The sequence below is a fragment of the Emydura macquarii genome, unplaced genomic scaffold, assembly GCF_026122565.2.
Source record: "Emydura macquarii macquarii isolate MOO-44397 ecotype Brisbane River unplaced genomic scaffold, CSIRO-AGI_Emac_v2 contig_1551, whole genome shotgun sequence".
Classification (NCBI taxonomy): domain Eukaryota; kingdom Metazoa; phylum Chordata; order Testudines; family Chelidae; genus Emydura; species Emydura macquarii.
Window position 1 is genome coordinate 17,478,573 of NW_027131688.1, and position 19,891 is coordinate 17,498,463.

The 19,891-nt window shown below is 43.6% G+C and overlaps 1 protein-coding gene across 3 annotated transcripts in view; it reads right to left on the reverse strand.

Moving 5' to 3' along the window:
* Positions 1–19,891, reverse strand: part of CEP170B (centrosomal protein 170B) — an 81,117-nt gene that overhangs the window by 13,910 nt on the left and 47,316 nt on the right. For 2 of the 3 annotated variants that reach the window (XM_067554957.1, XM_067554955.1), the window contains 6 exons: positions 16,770–17,533; positions 13,927–14,115; positions 13,626–13,749; positions 9,659–11,443; positions 5,745–5,991; positions 961–1,120 (listed from right to left, as the gene is read on the reverse strand). In XM_067554957.1, the coding sequence (XP_067411058.1) occupies positions 961–1,120; positions 5,745–5,991; positions 9,659–11,443; positions 13,626–13,749; positions 13,927–14,115; positions 16,770–17,533 (3,269 nt within the window). The remainder of the gene's footprint in view (positions 1–960; positions 1,121–5,744; positions 5,992–9,658; positions 11,444–13,625; positions 13,750–13,926; positions 14,116–16,769; positions 17,534–19,891) is intronic. The other variant, XM_067554956.1, reaches the window with a different exon arrangement.

Below are 19,891 nucleotides of genomic sequence, written 5' to 3' on the forward strand. Positions count from 1 at the left end.
GAACAAACTAGGGGGCCCTACAGAATCTACTGAGCCTGGAAAGAGAGGAGTCCTACTTGGGCTCATCAGTGTGAACGGGGAGAGGAAGTAACCTAGCAAACATCTGCAAATACTGTGAGAGCCCTGGAGGAGAGCTGCCGTAGAAGTGCAGAATATGCTGTGCCACATGTCGCCGGAGTGCCCACAGCCAACGTCCTTGCTTTAAAACATAAAGGGTGGAAGAATTTCTTCTCTCTCCTCAACATCCAGGGAGGTCACAGGGCTAGGAGACCCCTGGGCTAAGCCCATACCAAGAAGTACTGATTCCCCCATCAAGACTATACCTCCCCTCCTCCTAATCCAGGGAGACTCCCTCAGCAGGAGGCATCACGCCCTTGGGGAACTGACTGTTTTGCCCTCACCATAGAGATCTGCTGCTTGCTGAAGACTCTAAATAAGCCAGCTTATTCTCCCTCTGTCCCCGGCTGGGCAAGGTGCCATGATCTGGCAAGGAAAGACTCCTCCCTTTGAGACAAACTGAGGAAAGGCTTAGTCCCACCACTATGTAAACTGGCCAGGGCAGGGAGACACCACGACAAAAGCTGCGTGCACTAAAGCAGTGTTTCTCAACCTTTTAAGTAGCAAGTACCCCCCAACTTCTGAACATTTTCATAAGTACCCCAACACTCAATTTTCCACTCTGGGAGCTGGGACCCGGCAGGAAGCGGGCAGCTGCCGCCTGCCTCCCTTCACTGGGTTTTGTGCCGCGTACCCCCTGCCTGTGTCTCACATACCCTGTACCACAGGTTGAGAAACTATGCACTACAGAGACAGTGTTTTTCTTTTGGTTGCATTCCTTGCCCTCCCCTCCCTCCCTTGGTAATACTGGAGACTGGCGCTGTGGCCCTCCCCCTGCTACAGATTGGTAGATGAACACTTCCTTCAACTTTGTGGCCCAGATTTTTGCCATGACAATCTTACCTCTTCTCTTGCTGATATGGTGGAAGCAGGGGTGTTGGGTACGGAGCTGAGGGAGGTGCTTGGTCCGGTTCCTGATGAACTCTGGGAATCCCCATCGCCTGCGACATCATGAATCTCTCTAGCAAGGATGGCTACATCTTTCACCAAGGTTTGGCTTAATCTAGAGCACACAGCAGAACACAAGGCAGACCCATCAGAGCGCACTGCATCTGACAATAAACCTCACACTGATCCTTAAAAAGAAGGCTGTTCAAAATCCCATGAATCCAATGACAGGCAGAGCTCTGTGTGGGACTACTCTTTAATCCTGCTTTCACTATTATGGCAGGGGCACCCTAGTCCCGTGCAGGGTTCAAATGGCAGGTGTCAATATCCCACAGCCACAAAGGAGTCTTTATTGGACCAGATGCACTAAAGCTGTGTGAATTACACCCATCTGCAGAGACTGCAATAGCCCTGGGAGATTCACCCTGAAGGAGATCAGCCACTGCTGCTTTGGGTATCCCAGGGAACTCTGCCATCAAGAGTTGCAAACAGACGGTGCCCGCAAATCACACACCATCCTCACACTGGACTCCTTTGCCTCTAAACTCTGGTAAAAGGAAGTTTGCAACTGCATTGCATCAGCACAACTTCCCTCTCCTGCTGGACTTTCCACAGCCAGGGACCTGGATCACAGTTTTCACTGGCAGAAGCACACTTAAACCTGGGCTGAATCTAGTCCATTTTCATTAGCATGGAGGAATGAAAAAATACTGATGTTTTAATCAGAAGCTGAGTCTACCGGTTCTACCATAACATCAGGAAGTATTATATTATATGGACAACCCAGAAACAAAATTTGTTTTTAAAGGAAAAAAAACTTTCTTTAGACCTCAAAATTTAAAATTTATTTCCCTTAAAACCCCCACGTAAAAAGGGACATTTACAAAACCTAACACGAAAAGAAATATTCTCATAGATGCTTTTCAAAAAAAAGTTAATGACTGTTTTAAAGAAAACATTTGACACTTTCTTGCTGCACAGAAAACTCAGTCTCCTGAATACTATGGTAATGACAGTTTGAAGAACCCAGGAAGATAAACAGCACTGTTCTTGTGTATGAAAACTGCAAAAGTGAAACTGACCAGTTCAGTTTCACTGTCCAGCCTGAGTGAAATGCAAATATGAAAAGGCTTGAAAAAGTAAGAGCTCAAATCGAGATACTTTAAAGGGATCTAATACTTAAGCCCCTTTAAGGAATCAAGTTAAAATCCCAAAATTCAGATACCCAAACTAACTACTCACTTTTGAAAAATCTTGGTCTAGATTTCAAAAATTACTTCTCTTCTAGCAATCTAAGGGGTTAACAACACAGGTTAAAAACAGGCTGATGTGATTTCTTTAAAGCTGTCATCCAACCAGCTACTATTGCTTTAATGTATTTCTTTTATTGGAGTAATCAAGTAATTTATTAAACCATGAGATCACCAAAATATTTTGAAATGATTTCCTCAGAAACAAGATGCATAGTTGAACTAATGAAATAATAGTTAGATGTGCATGTCTAAGGCACCATCTACACTTGTCTGTTTCAAATAGAGTTGTCTCACAGTGCATCAATTATGTGATTATCCTCATTGTAAACAAGTGGAATTTTCCCCTTTAACTCTCACTTACTATTCTAAACCACTCCCAGTTAATTCAGGAGCAGAAACGGAAATCAGAGCAGCAATTATGAACCAGACTACTTGACCGCGTTCTGCAGAGTGCTTAGTGTGCAATGCTAGACAAATCTGATGCAATCATTTATTTATAGCCTTTGCAATCTAAAGTGCTCTCTCTTTTAGGGAATCCCACTATGAAGCAAAGTCAATAATTGTTGCTACTTTGATTGGATGTTTTAACCTTTAAACTGCAACATTTGTAAAAGAAAGAAAAAACATTTAGGAAATCCATACTGTGAATGCTGACAATGTAGAAAAACTGACTGACAGTAGACAAGAGTTGCTTCTTAAACTGGAAGTGTATAAAGAATGGCAGGCACTACAGAATTCCTATGCTCAAGAAAGCTAGCATTTCTTTAATATCCCACTGTGCTATTTTACACATATCATGCCACCACTTTAAAAACTGATACATTTCCACAGACCCAACTGCCTGACTCTTCCAAACAACCAGAATATCCCATTATATAATGGCCATTATGGCTAAAGAAACTACTCCCCATGAGCTCATCAGTGGCTTGAAATCCTATCTATTGAAATTACATTTTGAAAGAAAAGGACTATGTTCTAGTGGTTAGAACACAGGACAGAGAGTGAGGATTCCTGGGTTCTGTTCCACACCTGCCACGGGCTGTCAACGTGGGGCAAATCACAGCCTCCCTATACCTCAGCATACCTTCAATCCCACCTGCCTGCCTTACATGTGCTGGGAGGCTTGGTCAATCATTTCAAACTGGATTTTTTTTTAATATATATATTTTTATTGAAAAGTGTGAAGGGGAAAAATAATCAGATGAGTAGCAGCAGGCAGACAGGTCAGGTCGGTAGCTGCAGGTGAGAGACTCTGCTGGGAGAGAAGGTAAAGTGCCAGGGAGACCGAGAGCGAGGTGGGCAGCTTTGTGGTTGGGAAGTAGGCTGCAGGGTGAGTGCATGCAGCCGAAAACAGGCAACGTATGGCCCACCAGGGGAGGAGCTATACAGATGGCCAGTGTACAGCTGCAAGGTAGTCGCTGGAAAGTGTGCACAAACAGATGGTGAGAGCTGCTAAGGAGAGATGCTCTCATGATGCCATTGAGAGAGCAAAAATGCTGAGCTCCGGGACAGCTGGGACCCTTTGTGTAGGGGGTTCATACTACATCCCAGTGCAGAACGTATCTTAGTAAGGAAATTTCCCCGTGGCTTGTCTAACCATACAGTCTCAATTGCACTGGCCACCCCGCTCCCATTCACACCTCTTCCCTGCCCCTAACGTGCAAGCACGTGACAACCCAATGGCAACTACAGCAATTGGTAACAGAGAAGGGGGAAGGGCATTTATGTATTTGCTGCTCTCTAACGGCAATAGGTAACTGCCTTTTAATAAAAGGGAACCACACTGTCAGCTCCTGCTTTTCATACCACCCCCTTCTCCCAATGTGTCCAGCCCGTTTCAGCTGGGAACAAGAAGAGGGGGCCGGTACCATGTGACCAGACAGCTCTCTGTGGACCACTGGGAAGGCCATTGCTTTGCAAGCTCTAGTTTAGAGAATGCCCCTGTCATCCCAGTAAAGGGGCATGTCAGGGTGAAGGGGCTTACAAACAGTTGTAAAGTACAACCCCAGACTCTTGTATGGAAAGTGGTTATTACTAACGATGACGACAGACAAGAAAAGCAGATGTGAGGTATGTCCAGGGCATCTCAACTGAACTGATTTCATTTAAAACAAAACAAACCTTCTCCCTTTTAAGTGCCTTCAGGAAGAGCAATTGCCATCAAGAGAATCTATCAATGAGGGTGAGGATTATCCTTGTGTGTTACAGTAGTAACTAGAGGCCCCAACTGAGATCAGGGCCCCACTGTGCTAGGCGCTGTACAAACACTGTATATGAGGGAGCTATTGCCCCAGTTTAAACTGACAGAGTAGACAAAGAATGGGAAGGGAAAAGGGGCGTAGGGAGGGGAAGTGACCTGCTTCAGGTCACACAGCACGTCAGTGGCAGCACTGGAAATACTCAGGTATCCCAAGTCTTTGTCCAATGCTATATCCAGTAGCCTATGATTCCTCTCTAGTTAGGCACTATACAAGCACATAGGAACCGTCCCTTCCCAGGCAGATTTACAATCTAAACGGACAGGTCAGAAAACAGGTGGAAGAAATGAGGTGGTCTTATCCCCATTTTAGAGATGGGGAATTAAGGCACCGTGAGATTAAGTGACTTGCTCAAGGTCACATAAAAAGTCTGTGGTAGAGCCAGGAACTGAATTCAGATCTCCTGGGTCTCAAGTCCAGTGCCTTAACTACAAGGGCACCCTTTCCTTCTCTCTGCTCTATCTTTCCTCAAATCACTCCTTCAAATGCCCACTGCCCACTTTATACATGAAGTCTCATTAAAGACAAACGTGCCTCTGCATGGATACAATTAATCTCAGCACATCTGTCAGTGCAGCTGTCGTCTAGTTAACACCACTCCTGAGTTCTCCTCCCAGACCCTGTGTGGCCCAATCATTTAAACCAACAGTAGCATAAAATAAGCTGCCTCAGAGGATGAGCCCTAGAGAAGTTTTATGACCTAGTTATAAACCCTACGAGCTGGGGTGTTACAGGAGTGTAAATGGCACTGCTAAAATAAACAGGAGAGTACAGACAGGCATGTATTTTAGGTTTGCTGCTAAAGCTAGGAACAGAAGCAATTAAAATAGAATGGGGCTTCATTGAAGGCAATAGAAAATGAGAGTTGGATCAGACCCTAAAACCAGAATTGGGGGAGCAGGAAAATTAAAGGATAAAGCGAAAAGGTGTGATAGTCATTTCCTCCTTGGAGGATCGTTACATTATATAATGAAATTAACCTGATGTATGTTTTCTCCTTCAACTGAAATTCTATGTAACTAACAGTCCGCAGCAGGAAAGGCTGTACTGTGTCATTCCATAGCTCACAGATGCCCCCCTCCCGAGTATACTTTATTCTCTAACTACATTCTTTGTTACACTGCTGGATTCTCTCCCCCCATGCTACCTCCTCCCAGCTTGGTTTGAACTCTGAGGTAACACAGGAGATCTGCTTTCCTAGAACGGCCTTACTACAATTCCAGCTCACCTGGCAATCTCAGCTATCTCTGCTGTTTGTGCGCTGAAGTTGAAGGGGTCAGGTTCTTCATAGTCTTCGTCATCGTCTGTTTCTCTCCCATTGTGCTTCTGTCTGTTCAGCCCAGAACTGTGCGTCCTAGGTGTCTGTGTGGCTGTTGAAGCATGGGAGCGTTTGTGTTTAGGGGAGCTGTGATTTGAGCCATACTCCTCTTCTGAAGTAGAAGTGTAATCTGAACCCTGCTGTCTCCACCTTGAAGCTTATAAAAAATGAATTGGTTTCAGATGAAGAAGAAGAGAAGAGATTTAAGACTAACTACAGCGGTCAAAACAAGGAGTAATACAAACTAGCCCACAAACACGAAGAAAGGCCCAGAGAGTTTCTGTGCATCTTTTCAGTTACAGGAAATTTTGGTAGAGTTCATTTAAAAATGGATCACTATTTTAACAGATCTGCCACAAACTATACAAATCTGAAGTTGTATAATTCCAGTGGGAAGATGTATCGACTGCATTATTAAGTAAACATACTCAATGATTATTGTAAGACTTGATGTTCCATACACAGAAGCCTCATACATAAGTAGTACACAAGTTAGATTCCTAGAAGTCCCCCTAGAAATCTTTCACACTGACGGCCCAATTTTCAAGTGTGCTGAGCATCTTAAAAGTGAGCTGGAAGTTAAAAAAACTAAATAAATGTTTGAGTGAAGCAGAGATTTTCATGCTTAATTTTATTTGTGAAAATCTGCATTCCCTTTTATTTTTACTTTGCAGTTCCCCTTTAATAGGATTTCAAATGCCCCAGGAAAGCATTCAAATTCTTATTAAAGTTAATGAGAGCTTTTTCATTCATTTCACTTGGCTTTGAAGCACATCCTTAAGCACTTAGATACCCATTTTTAGGCATCTATGTATTGACATCAGGCCAACTCAGGTGCTTTTATTTGAAACCTGGGCTCCCAATATTTGTTTGTTGTGTATCCCATTACATTACTTAATATTTAATGGTTTCACCTCTTATGTTCTGCCATAATGATCTACAAAAGACAGAATTAGCCACTTTATTTAAAATTAAATTGTGACCTGAATACATTTAAAAGCTTCACTGTGTTACAAAGATTATCACAATACTAAACCACTGCAAGCAAATAAAGCCAGTGCCAGAAGTAATGGACATAAATGGTATCAGACAAATGAAAATATTGCGTTTGGCATATAAAATGTGAAGAGCAACTGTCTATAGACATGCGGTTACCCCTTAACTATGAACCGAATGCTCCTAGACGCACTGCTAGCTTGATTTAACTTTCTAAGAGCCGTGGCTCATGACAAAGTTACCAGAAAAATGAAGCTGTTCATAATTCAGCTGGGAGGATGTTTAAAAAAAAACAAAAAACCACTGAACTTTCAGAATCAAGGGGTTACTCTTGCATTCAGTGGACATTTCAGAATTAAGGGTTTGATCCACCACTCACCTCAGCTGGTGTAAATCAGAATTAAATCAGTGGAATTACGCTGCATAAATCCAGCGTAAGTGGCCCTGAGCTTTCAAAATAGTTGGTTGAGTTGTTCTGATAATATCCGGACATCTCATGTGCAATTGCTTAAGAGAGCCTGACAACATCCTGGTATCTCATGTCCCAGAACCATGTATTCATTCGGTTTCTCTACTGGTAGGATTACTTTTCTACTGGCTGAATGAAGGTAATCAGTGTTAGCTAACTGACTCAAGAAACCCTTGAATAAGGCAGCCAGATCTACCTCACTGCTCTCTCCCAGTCCTCACGTCACCCAGAATCTCTGGTCCCAGTGTCAAAGTACAGCACTTTTAAATTGTTACAGTATCGTGTTAAAAAACACCTTGACACCACAGTGAAACATTTAAGCGTATATCTTTTTTTTTGCTCTTATAAGGGGGTATTAGCTGTTCGTTCATTAGTACAGGGACATGTATCAAACACTATCTACAGCACTACAAATCATATTTAAAAATACCGCAGTCTATGTAGAACTTGTGCAAGGTCCAGAATCCTATCAAGGAATTAGAAGGTTAGTATTTTAGTAGAAATTGATTCAACAGAAAGAATTAGAATTGTCTGCTGTAATTCTACACAAAAAACATTGTTAGTCTGTTGCTACAAAGCACTGGCAGCCAAAAACCAATTCATTTAGAACAAGAACTGGGCATGAATTTGTTTTAACATTTGAAATCTGTGGTTCAGTGCAGGGGAAGCATCTATTTGGAAAACTCTGAAATGTAAGGCTGGAAGGGATCTCAAGAGGCCATCTAGTCCAGCCCCCTGCGCTTTGAATTTGTCAATGTTCTAACAAAAGAGAAGGTAAATAGGTGCACCATCCTAGAAAGCACAGAGGAAATAGTGTACGTATTCCCTTAGCTTGTTCATACTCTATGCTGATTTCTTGGCATATAAATGTGTAAAAAAAACAACAACATCAAAATAAAAGGACAGAAGATAAGCTAAAAAGTCAAAATTAAAACAACAGCAGTGAATAACATTTCTAGCATGCAATAGGAAGTTGAATACCACAAAATTTATAAAAGTATGAAAAAGAGACACTTATCTAGCACTCTAAGGGCCTTAACGTAAGTGACACAAAACAGATGAGCTGAAACTAATCACTGTCCCAAAAGCCCCAGTGGCACTCAAGGAGCCACAGAATTCCTCATCCTCTTCATTCCCCTCCCTCCCTGAAAGCCAAAGTAAATTGCTACGACTTGCTGCATGCCCTGAAGGACAAGGAACCAGGGCGACAGACCGAATGATGTTCAGAATCATCTCTGATTACTGCGCAGCACCTGTTATACGCATCTTCCCCATATATTTATTTAAGAACAGTTTAAACATGAGAATTATTCATGTTTGGGACACGGTTCACAAACAGCCAATGGCTCTGCACAGCGAGACAGCAGAATAATCTGCACCATATTCCTCAACAAGAGATGTAGGTATGCGGCTACTGTACCTATGGCGCATTTTGGAGGCTGTATGCCAAGCAATAAAGAGGCAGAGGCAATCTTCCTCTACTGGAAGTTCAAAGCCAATTGTTCAACCACGCAATGCTTTGAATTTGCAGCAAGGAGTAGAATGGTCTCCAAATTATTTGCTCACTTATTTATTCCTTGTTTTGCCTTCTCTGATGCCTTCAAATTTACAACGCTAGCCTCAAACAGTGATTCTGGGTGCCCAACTTGAGATGCTTCAAAAAAGCCTCTGATTTTCAGAAAGTGCTGAACACCCATCCTGAAAGTCAGGTTAAAGCATCTCTGGTTGGGCACAAAGTAATTGAAGCACCCCAAAAATCACTAATCATTTATGAAATCCTTCTGTTTGACCAAACGAAATCTCAACTGGGTATGAAAAAATTGGGTATGTGCTATTTCTATACCCTGACATGTTAAGGTGTGTTTCTGAATTGTTCCAACATGCTTATTTGTGCACACTCCTCCCTTTGTCTCTCTTCCATGGCTATGTCTTCACTGACGGCGGCACTGATGGCTGTCAGATCGACTTCTCTGGATCAATTGAGTGGTCAGTGAAGACCCACTCAGTCGTTCCAGAAATCAACGTATTAAGACCACCTTCTCAAGTGGCGTAATGCTGCGTCGACAGGAACGCGGTTCCCGTCAGCGCAGTGAAGTGAAGACGGCGTGCAGAAGAGAAGCAGAGAAGTCGACGGGAGTTACACAAGTTTTTTGCGTAGCTTGCGTAACTCCGGTCGACTGCTGCCGAATCTACAAGGTAAGTGAAGACAAGCACCTTGTTTCCTTTCCTCTCTTCTCCTCATCGCATGCCCACGGCAGTGCTTTTTATTCCTAGGAGAACTACACCTGGAGCCCACACAGAGAGTCTGTAAAATATAAGAGAGCGGAACGAAGGAGAAACCTAAAATATAAGGACTTACCGGAAGTGGATGAATATCTGACACTGCTCGAACGTGTTCTACTGAAAGGCTGCTTTGTACTAGCAGCTGCTGCAGTTTTTCTAGCTGCCATTCTAGCCTCGGACATAGGTGGCTTCCGATTTGCATAATACGAATCCACACTGCGGCCTGAAACTCCAGTTCTTGACGGTGTTGTTTCAGAGTCGCTCGGCACGGTAAACGAACCTGCCCGTTTCCGTGGCATGGCGAGGATATCAAGCCTGGACATCTTTTTAGACTCTGTGGCTTGTTTAGAAGACGCCGTTGTGGCTTCGAGGTTGGAGGCTGTTTTCTCGGTGTCAGCACATTCATTATCTGACGCATCTCCCAACCGGGCGCGACGGAGTTTCGAGGCTCTTGTGGGCCGTGGGGTCGATAAACTGTTGGACCTGGTGAGAATTTGCTGGATCTTTTGCACATTTGGAGTCCCTTTGCCATGCTCCTCTTTTGCAACCTGAGTAAAAGGTTTTCTTCTGGGGATGGGCTTTGACACTGAATGCTCCTGATCAGAGGAGGCTGTTTCAGTCGCTGGGACGTAAGGAAGACTAGAGCTTCTTTCATCATCTGTAAAATCCAGTGACCCGCGAGCCCCAACACTCCGTTTGATTTGGAAACGTTTGGTGGTTTCTCCTCTGTTTCCCGCCTCGAGTGGAAGCATCCTGCGTTTTTCTGATAGCCTTTCGCGAGCACTGGGCTGGCTGCCCTGGTCCTGGATAGAGGGAGTGGAGGAGGATTTCTCTTTCTGCAAGCTGTTTGTAGCTTTGCATTTTGGCGTGCTGCTTGGGACGTTTTTCCCACTAACCAAGCTGACGGTGCTTGCCGTGTCCACGTCTGAGTCCCCAGATAAGGAGTCTTCTAGCTGCCCAGGAATAGTTTCTGAAGGGTCCAGCTGGTGGTTTTGAGAGAGTATTTTGGCTTCCAATGCCGCCAAAGCAGTTTCAGTGTCCTTAAGGATAAGATGCGTGTCTTGATTATAATCCATACGGCTTGACCGTGTGGTATCTAAATCTTTAAGCAGAGGGTGACTCGAAATATGTGGGAGTTTATTCTGAGGAACAACACTGCTTGATTTATCTTTGGTAAAACTCTCCTGCCTAATGAAGGAGGATGTTTCTTTTGTGGCTATATTTTCTTGCTCTTGAGGAAGACTTGGATGAAGAGAAATAACCATTTTTCCTGATGCGCTAACGTAAGTGTTGTTAACATCTTTGATCACTGGCTTTCCGGAAGCGGCTGTGCTGGCTGACTTGAAAGGAAACTCTTGATCCTTGTATTCTTTGTCTGCTTGAGAATCAGAAAGCTTTGAGGGAATCCCTGCTTCATTAGTTTCATCACCAATGTAGAAGGAAGTAGATACTGGCTCACTTACAGCTGTGATACTTGAAACTCCTGGAGCTCCTGGCTGTCGGATCTCAGGTTTTAAGTCTTCCCTTCTTCGCCATTCTTGCTCAGGCGTTTTACTGTTTTCTTTGTGTTTCTTGCCTTTTTCCAAACCAAAGCCATCGTCAGACTTGCTGGTATCACTCAGGCTATCAGGATCCAAGTCCTCTTGGAGGAAAAGTTGGTTTCTGGGATCAGCATAGGCTTCCCTCCCATGTTTCTTTACAACGTTTCTCTTGGCTACTTCAGGATAAGAGTCCTGACAAATTACAACTGGGGGTGTGGGACTGTCAGATTTATCACTCGGTGGGAGCTGGGGAAGAAGCCTTCTTGTTCTTGAGGGCACAATGGTCTCTGGTTCCCCCGGTTTCGGAGCTGCACCACTTTCTAAGAAACATTAAAAGACGCATTAAATGCTGTTCATCTGCTATATTTCAATATTGAATTTATTCACCAGCGGCTTGAGCCTGCCAGGTGTAGATCCAAAAAGGCACTTAACTACATGCTTAATTTTAAGCACTGACATCAATAGGTCCATACATGGCCTTACAGCTAAGCATTTGTTGAAGTCCCAGACTGGATCAGGGCCAGAGTGCTCATCACCTTGAAGAACCAAGCCCTAAATCTGATTTAATAACCTGGATGTTCAAACATCCCAACAGTGTGTCACTCTTGTCACAGTTATATAAATCTAAAAGACTATACAAATATACAGTAGACCCTGAAACCATGTCTTTTTCCTGCCAAAGGGAACAGGGAAAAGCTCTTGACCCCACAGCCACATGTCCGGACCAGAAATGCATCATTTTAAGAAATGTGCTAGAATCAGTGGTTCTCCAACTTCACTGCACCATGACCGCCTTCGGACAACAAAAATTACTACACGACCCCGGGAGGAGGGGAAAGCCAAAGCCTGAGCCCTGCCATCCTGGGTTGAAGCCCTCAGGCTTTGGCTTCAGCCCCGAGAGATGCGATTCGGGCTTCAGCTTTAGTCCCAGGCCCCAGCAAGTCTAATGCCAGCCCTGGCGACCCCATTAAAATGTGACCCACTTTGGGGTCCCGACCTACAGTTTGAGAACCGCTGTGCTAGATAGTATAGCTTACTTCATTAAAGAGAGGCCACTTTCCACAGTTACAGGCCTTAGCAGATTGTATTCTACATCGAAGTCTCCATATAGAAACCCTACTCTTTAAAAAGGCTTAAGAATTAGTAGCCAATGATACTCGACAGGTTATTAAGGACACCACTTACTAACAACTTACTACACACTTACTAATAACTTACTACACTTACTAACACACTTAACTAGAAAAGTGTTATTTCACCCCACGTCACAGCTCAGGATTTCATATCTTCCGTAATTTTTAGTTTAAATAATAAATGGCTTGTAACTTGATTGGTATTGTGAGATAAAGCACCCAATTGTCCAGGAGCTTTCAAGGACAATGCGCCACATTATGGAAATAATCTTTGGAGAACAAAACAACTGATTTCTTCAGCCTTTCCTGGCAGCTGTTGGAGTGAGGACAAATGGCTCCTTATGGTTGTCTTCTGGATTATGAACATTTCCTACTCTCTTCCACTCTCATTCTCAATGTCAATTCCTAGGCCCATTCAGTTTTTTAGCTCCTCTCTCTGACATGATTCTATGACTTTATTTTGGTTTTTCTCCTCTTGGACCTCATTCTATACATCAGGATCCCTATAATCACTTCAAATACTGCTACCTAGCTCTGTCAAACCCAAGGATGGTTTGATATGCTCAGCACAGCTTGAGACTATGAGAGAAGGGCAACAAAAACACAGCTGAAGAGGGCTGGTCAATACTTGCATTCATAAATGACTTGCAAAGGAAAAATGGAGTTTCTGACTCTTTTGCTTCTTAATGAGAATCATAGAATCATAGAATATTAGAGTTGGAAGGGACCTCAGGAGGTCATTTAGTCCAATCCCCTGCTCAAAGCAGGACTAACCTCAGCTATATCATCCCAGCCAGGGCTTTGTCAACCCTCAGTTTAAAAACCTCTAAGGATGGAGATTCCACCACCTCCCTAGGTAACCTATTCCAGTGCTTCACCACCCTCCTAGTGAAAAACATTTTCCTAATGTCCAACCTAGACCTCCCGCCCTGCAACTTGAGACCGTTGCTCCTTGTTCTGAGGTACAAAGAATTCCTGAAGGATGGTTATTTCCAATCCTGCCCCTTATGTGTTTATTGCTCCCTATGCCAACATGAGAAACATCAGGAATGTCAAGTGTAGTCTTCACTTTTCTTGTTGGAGAACTTATTGGATGACTCAAATGTGCACGGGGTGCTTTCCCAACCCTTAACTGAAGGGACGAAAGTTGCTAATCCTAAACAAAGAAAGATTTCTTTCCAAATGCTTTAGTTAAAACAGAATATAAACTGTAAGAAAATTTAAGAACACCTCAAACTTTCTTTATATCCATCAGAAAGCAACAAAAAAGAGCATAAGCATATCTCCCTCCTCCACCTCCCCCTGCATTTCATGTCACTTTTAAATAAACCCTCCAGCATCCTAAAGATGGCATCTGTACAGTACTTACCCATATTGCCCTCAGATGCTAATCCCTGCTGGTGACCATCACAAAGCCCTGATTCTGTGTAGCTGTCAGCAAGACTTGCCCACCTAGAGACCCATTTCTGACCACCTTGAGATGCTGGAGGCATCTATAAAGAGACAAATGGAATGTTATCAAATATTTTTTTTAACCAAAGCTTTGTCACAAACTCTCTCCTGAGAGTCTGTTGCACACACACCTGGTCTCCCAAAGGGGAAATGAAATCAATACACTGCATTCCCACCTAGACAGAAAAGTACACACAACTCATCCCCATTCCCTGTACCTGCATCTCAGCCTGGGACCCACTAGTGGGTTTTGAAGGGAATGCCTGGAGCAGAAGCGTCTTCTGACTCGTGCCATTTTCACTGATTAGATGCTGGTGAGAGCTCGAGTATTCTTTTTCGCCTTTTATAACAGGTCTGAAGGCCGAAGATATTCTGGAAAACTCCGGAGATTCAAAAACTCCAAAAACCTGCACGTGTGTGACGGGCAGAACGAGATTAAAACAATGTAACCAAGAAAACCAAAATCAAAACACATTAGTCACACTGAAACTGGGGTCCCAAATGGTCAATACAAACCAATTCTCATACACAGTATAAATTATTCTACTCACCACTCTTCAAAAACTCTTCATAGAACACTTTATATATAGACACATTTTCAGATTCCTATAAATTTAATAATTTGCACTGACAGTCCCTTTCTCATCCAAGTAAAATTTAGTATGACTAGCAGGAAAAATCTGGATGGTAAAGTGAATTAAGCTGTGGAAAAGTCTCCCAAGGCAAACAGTGGAAGATCCATCACTAGGGACTTTTAAAAACAGACTGGACAGAGCACTAGGTAACGTGCTAGTGAGAACAGCGCTGCACTGTCAGGGAGATGGACGTAATGACCTAACAGGTCTTCTCCATCTCTCTCTACTATAATTGATCTCAAAGCACTTTACAATTAAGCTGCAAAACATCCCCATGAGGATGAAATGATCATTGTCCCTGTTTTACAAAGGGGGACAGGGCGGGTGAGTGACGTGGCCAAGGTCTCTGGAAGTCTGTGCAATCAGGATAGAACTCAAGTCACTTGACTCCCAAACTCCAGTGTTGTAACCAGGACAATATCCTTCTCCTTAGTGCCAAAATATATTAAATTGTACATTTTTTATACTTTTGTATTACAATTAATTGTTTATATATCAGGATCAAGGCCTCATTGTGCTACATGCTGTCCAAACACTGACACAGTACTTGCCCCTAAGAGCTTGCAATCTAGTTTAAGGGCTTGTTTATACAGGGAAATAGCTTAGAAGAGATGTAGCAGAATAGCTGTTCCGTACTAGCTCTTCATGTGGACACTCTAATTACTCTTTGGAAATGGATTAAGCTAAGCCCCAAAAAGGCACTCAGGGCGGAATAAGAGTGTCCACGCGGGGCACTAGTGCAGAATAGCAACTGTGCTTTAAATTCACACCCTAACTTATTTTCCCATGTAGACAAGCCCTAAAGAAAGGTGTAGTAAGTGGGTGTAATGAACAATTGTAAGGAGGGGGAGGGGATGTATGTGGAGCAGTGTTTCTCAATTGGGGTTCCGCGGAACCCTGGGGTTCTGCGGGAACACTGTTAGGGTTCCGCGAGAAAGTGACATCGTGCCGCCGAGCGCAGCTGTTCTCTGCGCCGCCGAAAAAGGGAAGATGTCCCGGATTTTTTGGCGGAGGATATCGAGTAAGAGTGTAATTTAATTGAGAAACGCTGGTATATAATTTGCTTATTTTGACATTTTTTTTGGCCCCATATGTAAAAATACTGTTAAGAGTTTGGGGGGTTCCGCAATTATTTATCGAGTTCAAAAGGGTTCCGTGGCCAAATTGAATTGAGAAACACTGCTGTGGAGTATCCGAGATAAAATCACATGGGTACATGGGCTGGCTAGTGCACAGATTCAGAGCTTGACTCAACCACAGGAATTTTTTTTCAAACTAGTTATTTTCCCTTTGCCTACATTTCTGTTATTTTACACTTGCCTGTTTTACTTTAGCCTCTACCTGCTTCTTCTGTTGTTAAACCTGGAAACAGGCCAAGCTTCACAAAATAACTGTTTGGGTTCTGGGTGGTTGGTTTTTTTTGTAAGTTATCATTAATTTTACATTTTTTTAAATTAAAACAGATACAGTCATTCCCATGACCATCTCCACCCCCACCCAGATACTCCCTTCTCTACAGCAATTAGCTGCCATCTGTTTGGACAAGTCCCCTTTAACAAAACAAAACCACCCACAACTAGAAGTTGGGGATGTCACCAGGGCTCCCAAGACAGAGAAAATCTGTCCTCCATTTCAGCTTCCTTTGGCCTGCCTGGTAGAGCATATATATCCCAGGTATTAGTAACAGCCAGGCAGGAGGAGATGGCGTAGAGGGCACAATGCATAGTTAGATCCTGAACTTGCAAAGGACTTGTGCATTTGGGCAGTCCCGGTGTGTAAAGTCCCTCATGTGCACAAATCTTTGCAGGACTGGCTCCTTCATTATTTTCAGTGCAGTGTTGCTCTTTCCTGGTACATTTGCAAGCCCATTCTTGCACCTTTGCATCTAAATCCTATTCAGACACAAAGAGACAAGTTGCTAGAAGGTCCCCCCAACCCCTTTTCAGATGGGTTTTTGATGGTTTTTACCCTCCCCTCCCCCCCTTTACATTGCCTGTGTAACCCACTGGTGAGTGTCTGACAGGATCTCCTCTGTGCTGGATCCACAGGACAGCTTAAAGCTCCTAGCTCATGCCCTTTAGCTGAAGGTACTGCAGCACATATTTCTGGCTTGAGCGGTATGTCTACACTGCAAGCGGCAGTGAGTGTCAGAACCCAGGACTACAGACAAGGGCTTATGCTATGGCGCTAAAACGGAGATACAGGCGTTCAGGCTCAGGCTCAGAAGCCTAGGGATGGGGGTGGGCTGTTTCAGGACTCTGGTGCAAGCCCTATGAGCCTGGGTCTGTAGAGCGAGGCTTTGAGACCGGCAACTGCGGGCCACCACTCTGCAGCGCAGACGTACTCTAGAGATCCCTGGGTCAGTCCCTGGTTTGTCAGCCAACAATGATCACATTTATGAGAGGTTTTCCCTAGAGTGATTTTACCTGATCTATCATTTTTCGAGCTTCCTCTACTTCTTTATCTTGGGACTCCGTCTCAATGGTGTACGTGCCCGTTTCGCTTAAGCTATCGTCCTCATCGTGCTTCCGAGCTTTGGCCAATTTTGGGTCGGCAGGTATTGCGGTTACAGGGTCCGGTGCTGGCGATATTACTACCCGTGGAGCCACTGGCATCTGCAGAGGCGCTGGCTTCTCAGCACTTGGCTTTCCAGTTTGGGATGTTTCCCTTAGATACTCAGCAGCAAAATCCTGAGCAATTTTAGACTTCCTCCCAATGCTGCCATAGTTCTTTGCAGACACCCTTGAAGCGGAAGATGACGAGGAGCTGATCCGATCCTCTGTCTTCTCTCTCTTAAAGGAGCTGGATCTCTGTGGCCCTGAGGAGTTGCTGGCTGGCTTGCCTGCCTGGGCAGCCAGATGAGGAGGCGGCACTGCGCTACCAAGCTTCTCAGCAGGCATGGCAACTTTGCGCTTTTCCACCTTGGTTTTCAGCACAGGATCCGTGTCGCTCTGGGAGGAGTGTGCGCTGTGCGTGAAAGACTGCGACCTCTTTTTACGAGGCGTGTCATCGTCAAAGAACTCGATGACGAAAGCCTGCTGGTTATGCAGCATTTCCTGGGGGTCACGCCTGATCTGGCGCTGAAGTCTGGCTTGCTCAGCTGCATGGTCGCTGCAGGTGGTCTCCTTTTCTGCTTTCGGTGGAACTGGGTCTTCGGAATCACTCTGTGTCCCGTCTTCATGTCTATTACCTGAAAATGATCACATGCAATTGATTCCTACACTTCACATTTCACTGTAACCCTAGTAACCACCTCCCAGCACAGTCAATACTGGATTTTTCTCTTTGGAAAGGAAGAGTAAAGGGCACACTGCAAAAGATATCTGTTCGATCCAGATTTTAGAGATTCGAGGGTTTGCTCCCCAGAATGATGCACGGGTGGGATGGAGGAGGAGGGATTGCATTGAACTCACTGACAGACTGTTGTAATAAAAAAACTTTGTACTTTTGCATAATCTCCGCATTATACCCAGATGTATAGAAACTCTTCCTTTAAACTCTGTATTCGATCATTTTAACATTAGCTTTAATAAAAATTTTAATTATGTGTCAGGGCATCTAGAGCTTTTTATGTGCATCGTTTTTATATTTTTTAATCAAAATAAATACATGTAATTATTTTATCATTCTGTGCAATTTCATTAGTCTCAAAGATTATTTTGTTATGCATCATTTGTTACAGAACAAAAATTACTCTGTAGAGCAGGGGAAACAAAACAAAACAGAAAACTCTCTAGATTGCATTCCATGGACTCAAACCAAGATGATCAAAGAGCAGCAAGCTGATGAAGATAACAGATTTTGTTACACAAAGGGAATGCAGTGGATCTAATTTACCTGGATTGCACAAGGCATTTGATACAGTTCCACATGGGGAATTTTAGATAAATTGGAAAAGTTGGGGATTAATATGAAAATTGAAAGGTGGATGAGGAACTGGTTAAAGGGGAGCCTACAACCGGTCATACTGAAAAGTGAATTGTCAGACTAAAGGAAAATTACTAGTGGAGTTCCTCAGGGATCAGTCTTGGGACCGATCTTATTTAACCTTTTTATTACTGGCCTTGGCACAAACAGTGGGAATATGCTAATAAAGTTTGCAGATGACACAAAGTTGGAAGGTATTGCCAATACAGAGAAGGATTGGGATATCATACTTGGAAGATCTGGATGATCTTGTAAACTGGAGTAATAGAAATAGGATGAAAATTAATAGTGGAAAGTGCAAGGTCATGCATTTAGAGACTAATTACAAGAATTTCTTCTATAAGCTGGGGACTCATTAGTTGGAAGTGACAGAGGAGGAGAAGGACCTGGGCGTATTGGTTGATCACAGGATGACTATGAGCCGCCAATGTGATGTGGCTGTGAAAAAAACTAATGTGGTCCTTGGATGCATCAGATGAGGTATTTCCAGGAGAGATAGGAAGGTGTTAGTACTGTTATACAAGGCACTGGTGAGACCTTATCTGGAATACTGTGTGCAGTTCTGGTACCCCATGTTTAAGAAAGATGAATTCATACTGGAACAGGTGCAGAGAAGGGCTACTAGGGTGATCCATGGAATGGAAAACTTGCCTTATGAGAGGAGATTCAAAGAGCTTGGATTGTTTAGCTTAACCAAAAGAAGGTTGAGAGGAGATATGATTGCTCTCTATAAATACATCAGAGGGATAAATACCAGAGAGGGAGAGGAATTATTTAAGTTCAGCGCCAATGTGGACATAAGAACTAATGGATATAAGCTGGGCATCAGAAAGTTTAGACTTGAAATTAGATGCAGGTTTCTAACCATCAGAGGAGTGAAGTTCTGGAACAGCCTTTCAAGGGAAGCAGCAGGGGCAAAAAACCTAGCTGGCTTCAAGACTGAGCTTGATAAATCTATGGAGGGGATGGTATGATGGGACACCTAGTTTGGCACTTGACTGATGTTTGACATGCCAATGATCTGTGAAGGGATGGTATGATGGGACAGCTTAGTTTGGCACTTGACTGATGTTTGACATGCCAATGATCTGTGAAGGGATGTTAGATGGGGTGGGTTCTGAGTTCTTACAGAGAATTCTTTCTTGGGTGTCTGGCTGGTGAGACTTGCCCATATGCTCACGGTTTAACTGATCACCATATTTGGGGTCGGGAAGGAATTTTCCTCCAGGGCAGATTGGCAAAGGCTCTGGGGTTTTCTCACCTTCCTCTGTAGCATGGGGCATGGCTCACTTGCTGGTGGATTATCTGTACCTTAAAGTCTTTAAACCATGATTTGAGGACTTTGATAACTCAGTTATAGGTCAGGCGTCTATTACAGGAGTGGGTGGAAGAGGTTTTGTGGCCTGCGTTGTGCACGAGATCAGACTAGATGATCATATTGGTCCCATCTGACCGTAGAGTCTATGATGGAATTCATATCTAAAGACCCAGTGAACTTCTACTTTCTCTACCCCTTAGGAAAGGTAAGTAAACTGACAGCTAACAGTAATTTTCAGTTTTATTTGAAGGATTAAAGCCATAAAATTCCCTAAAGTTATGTAGATGGTTTCCATGTCATTTC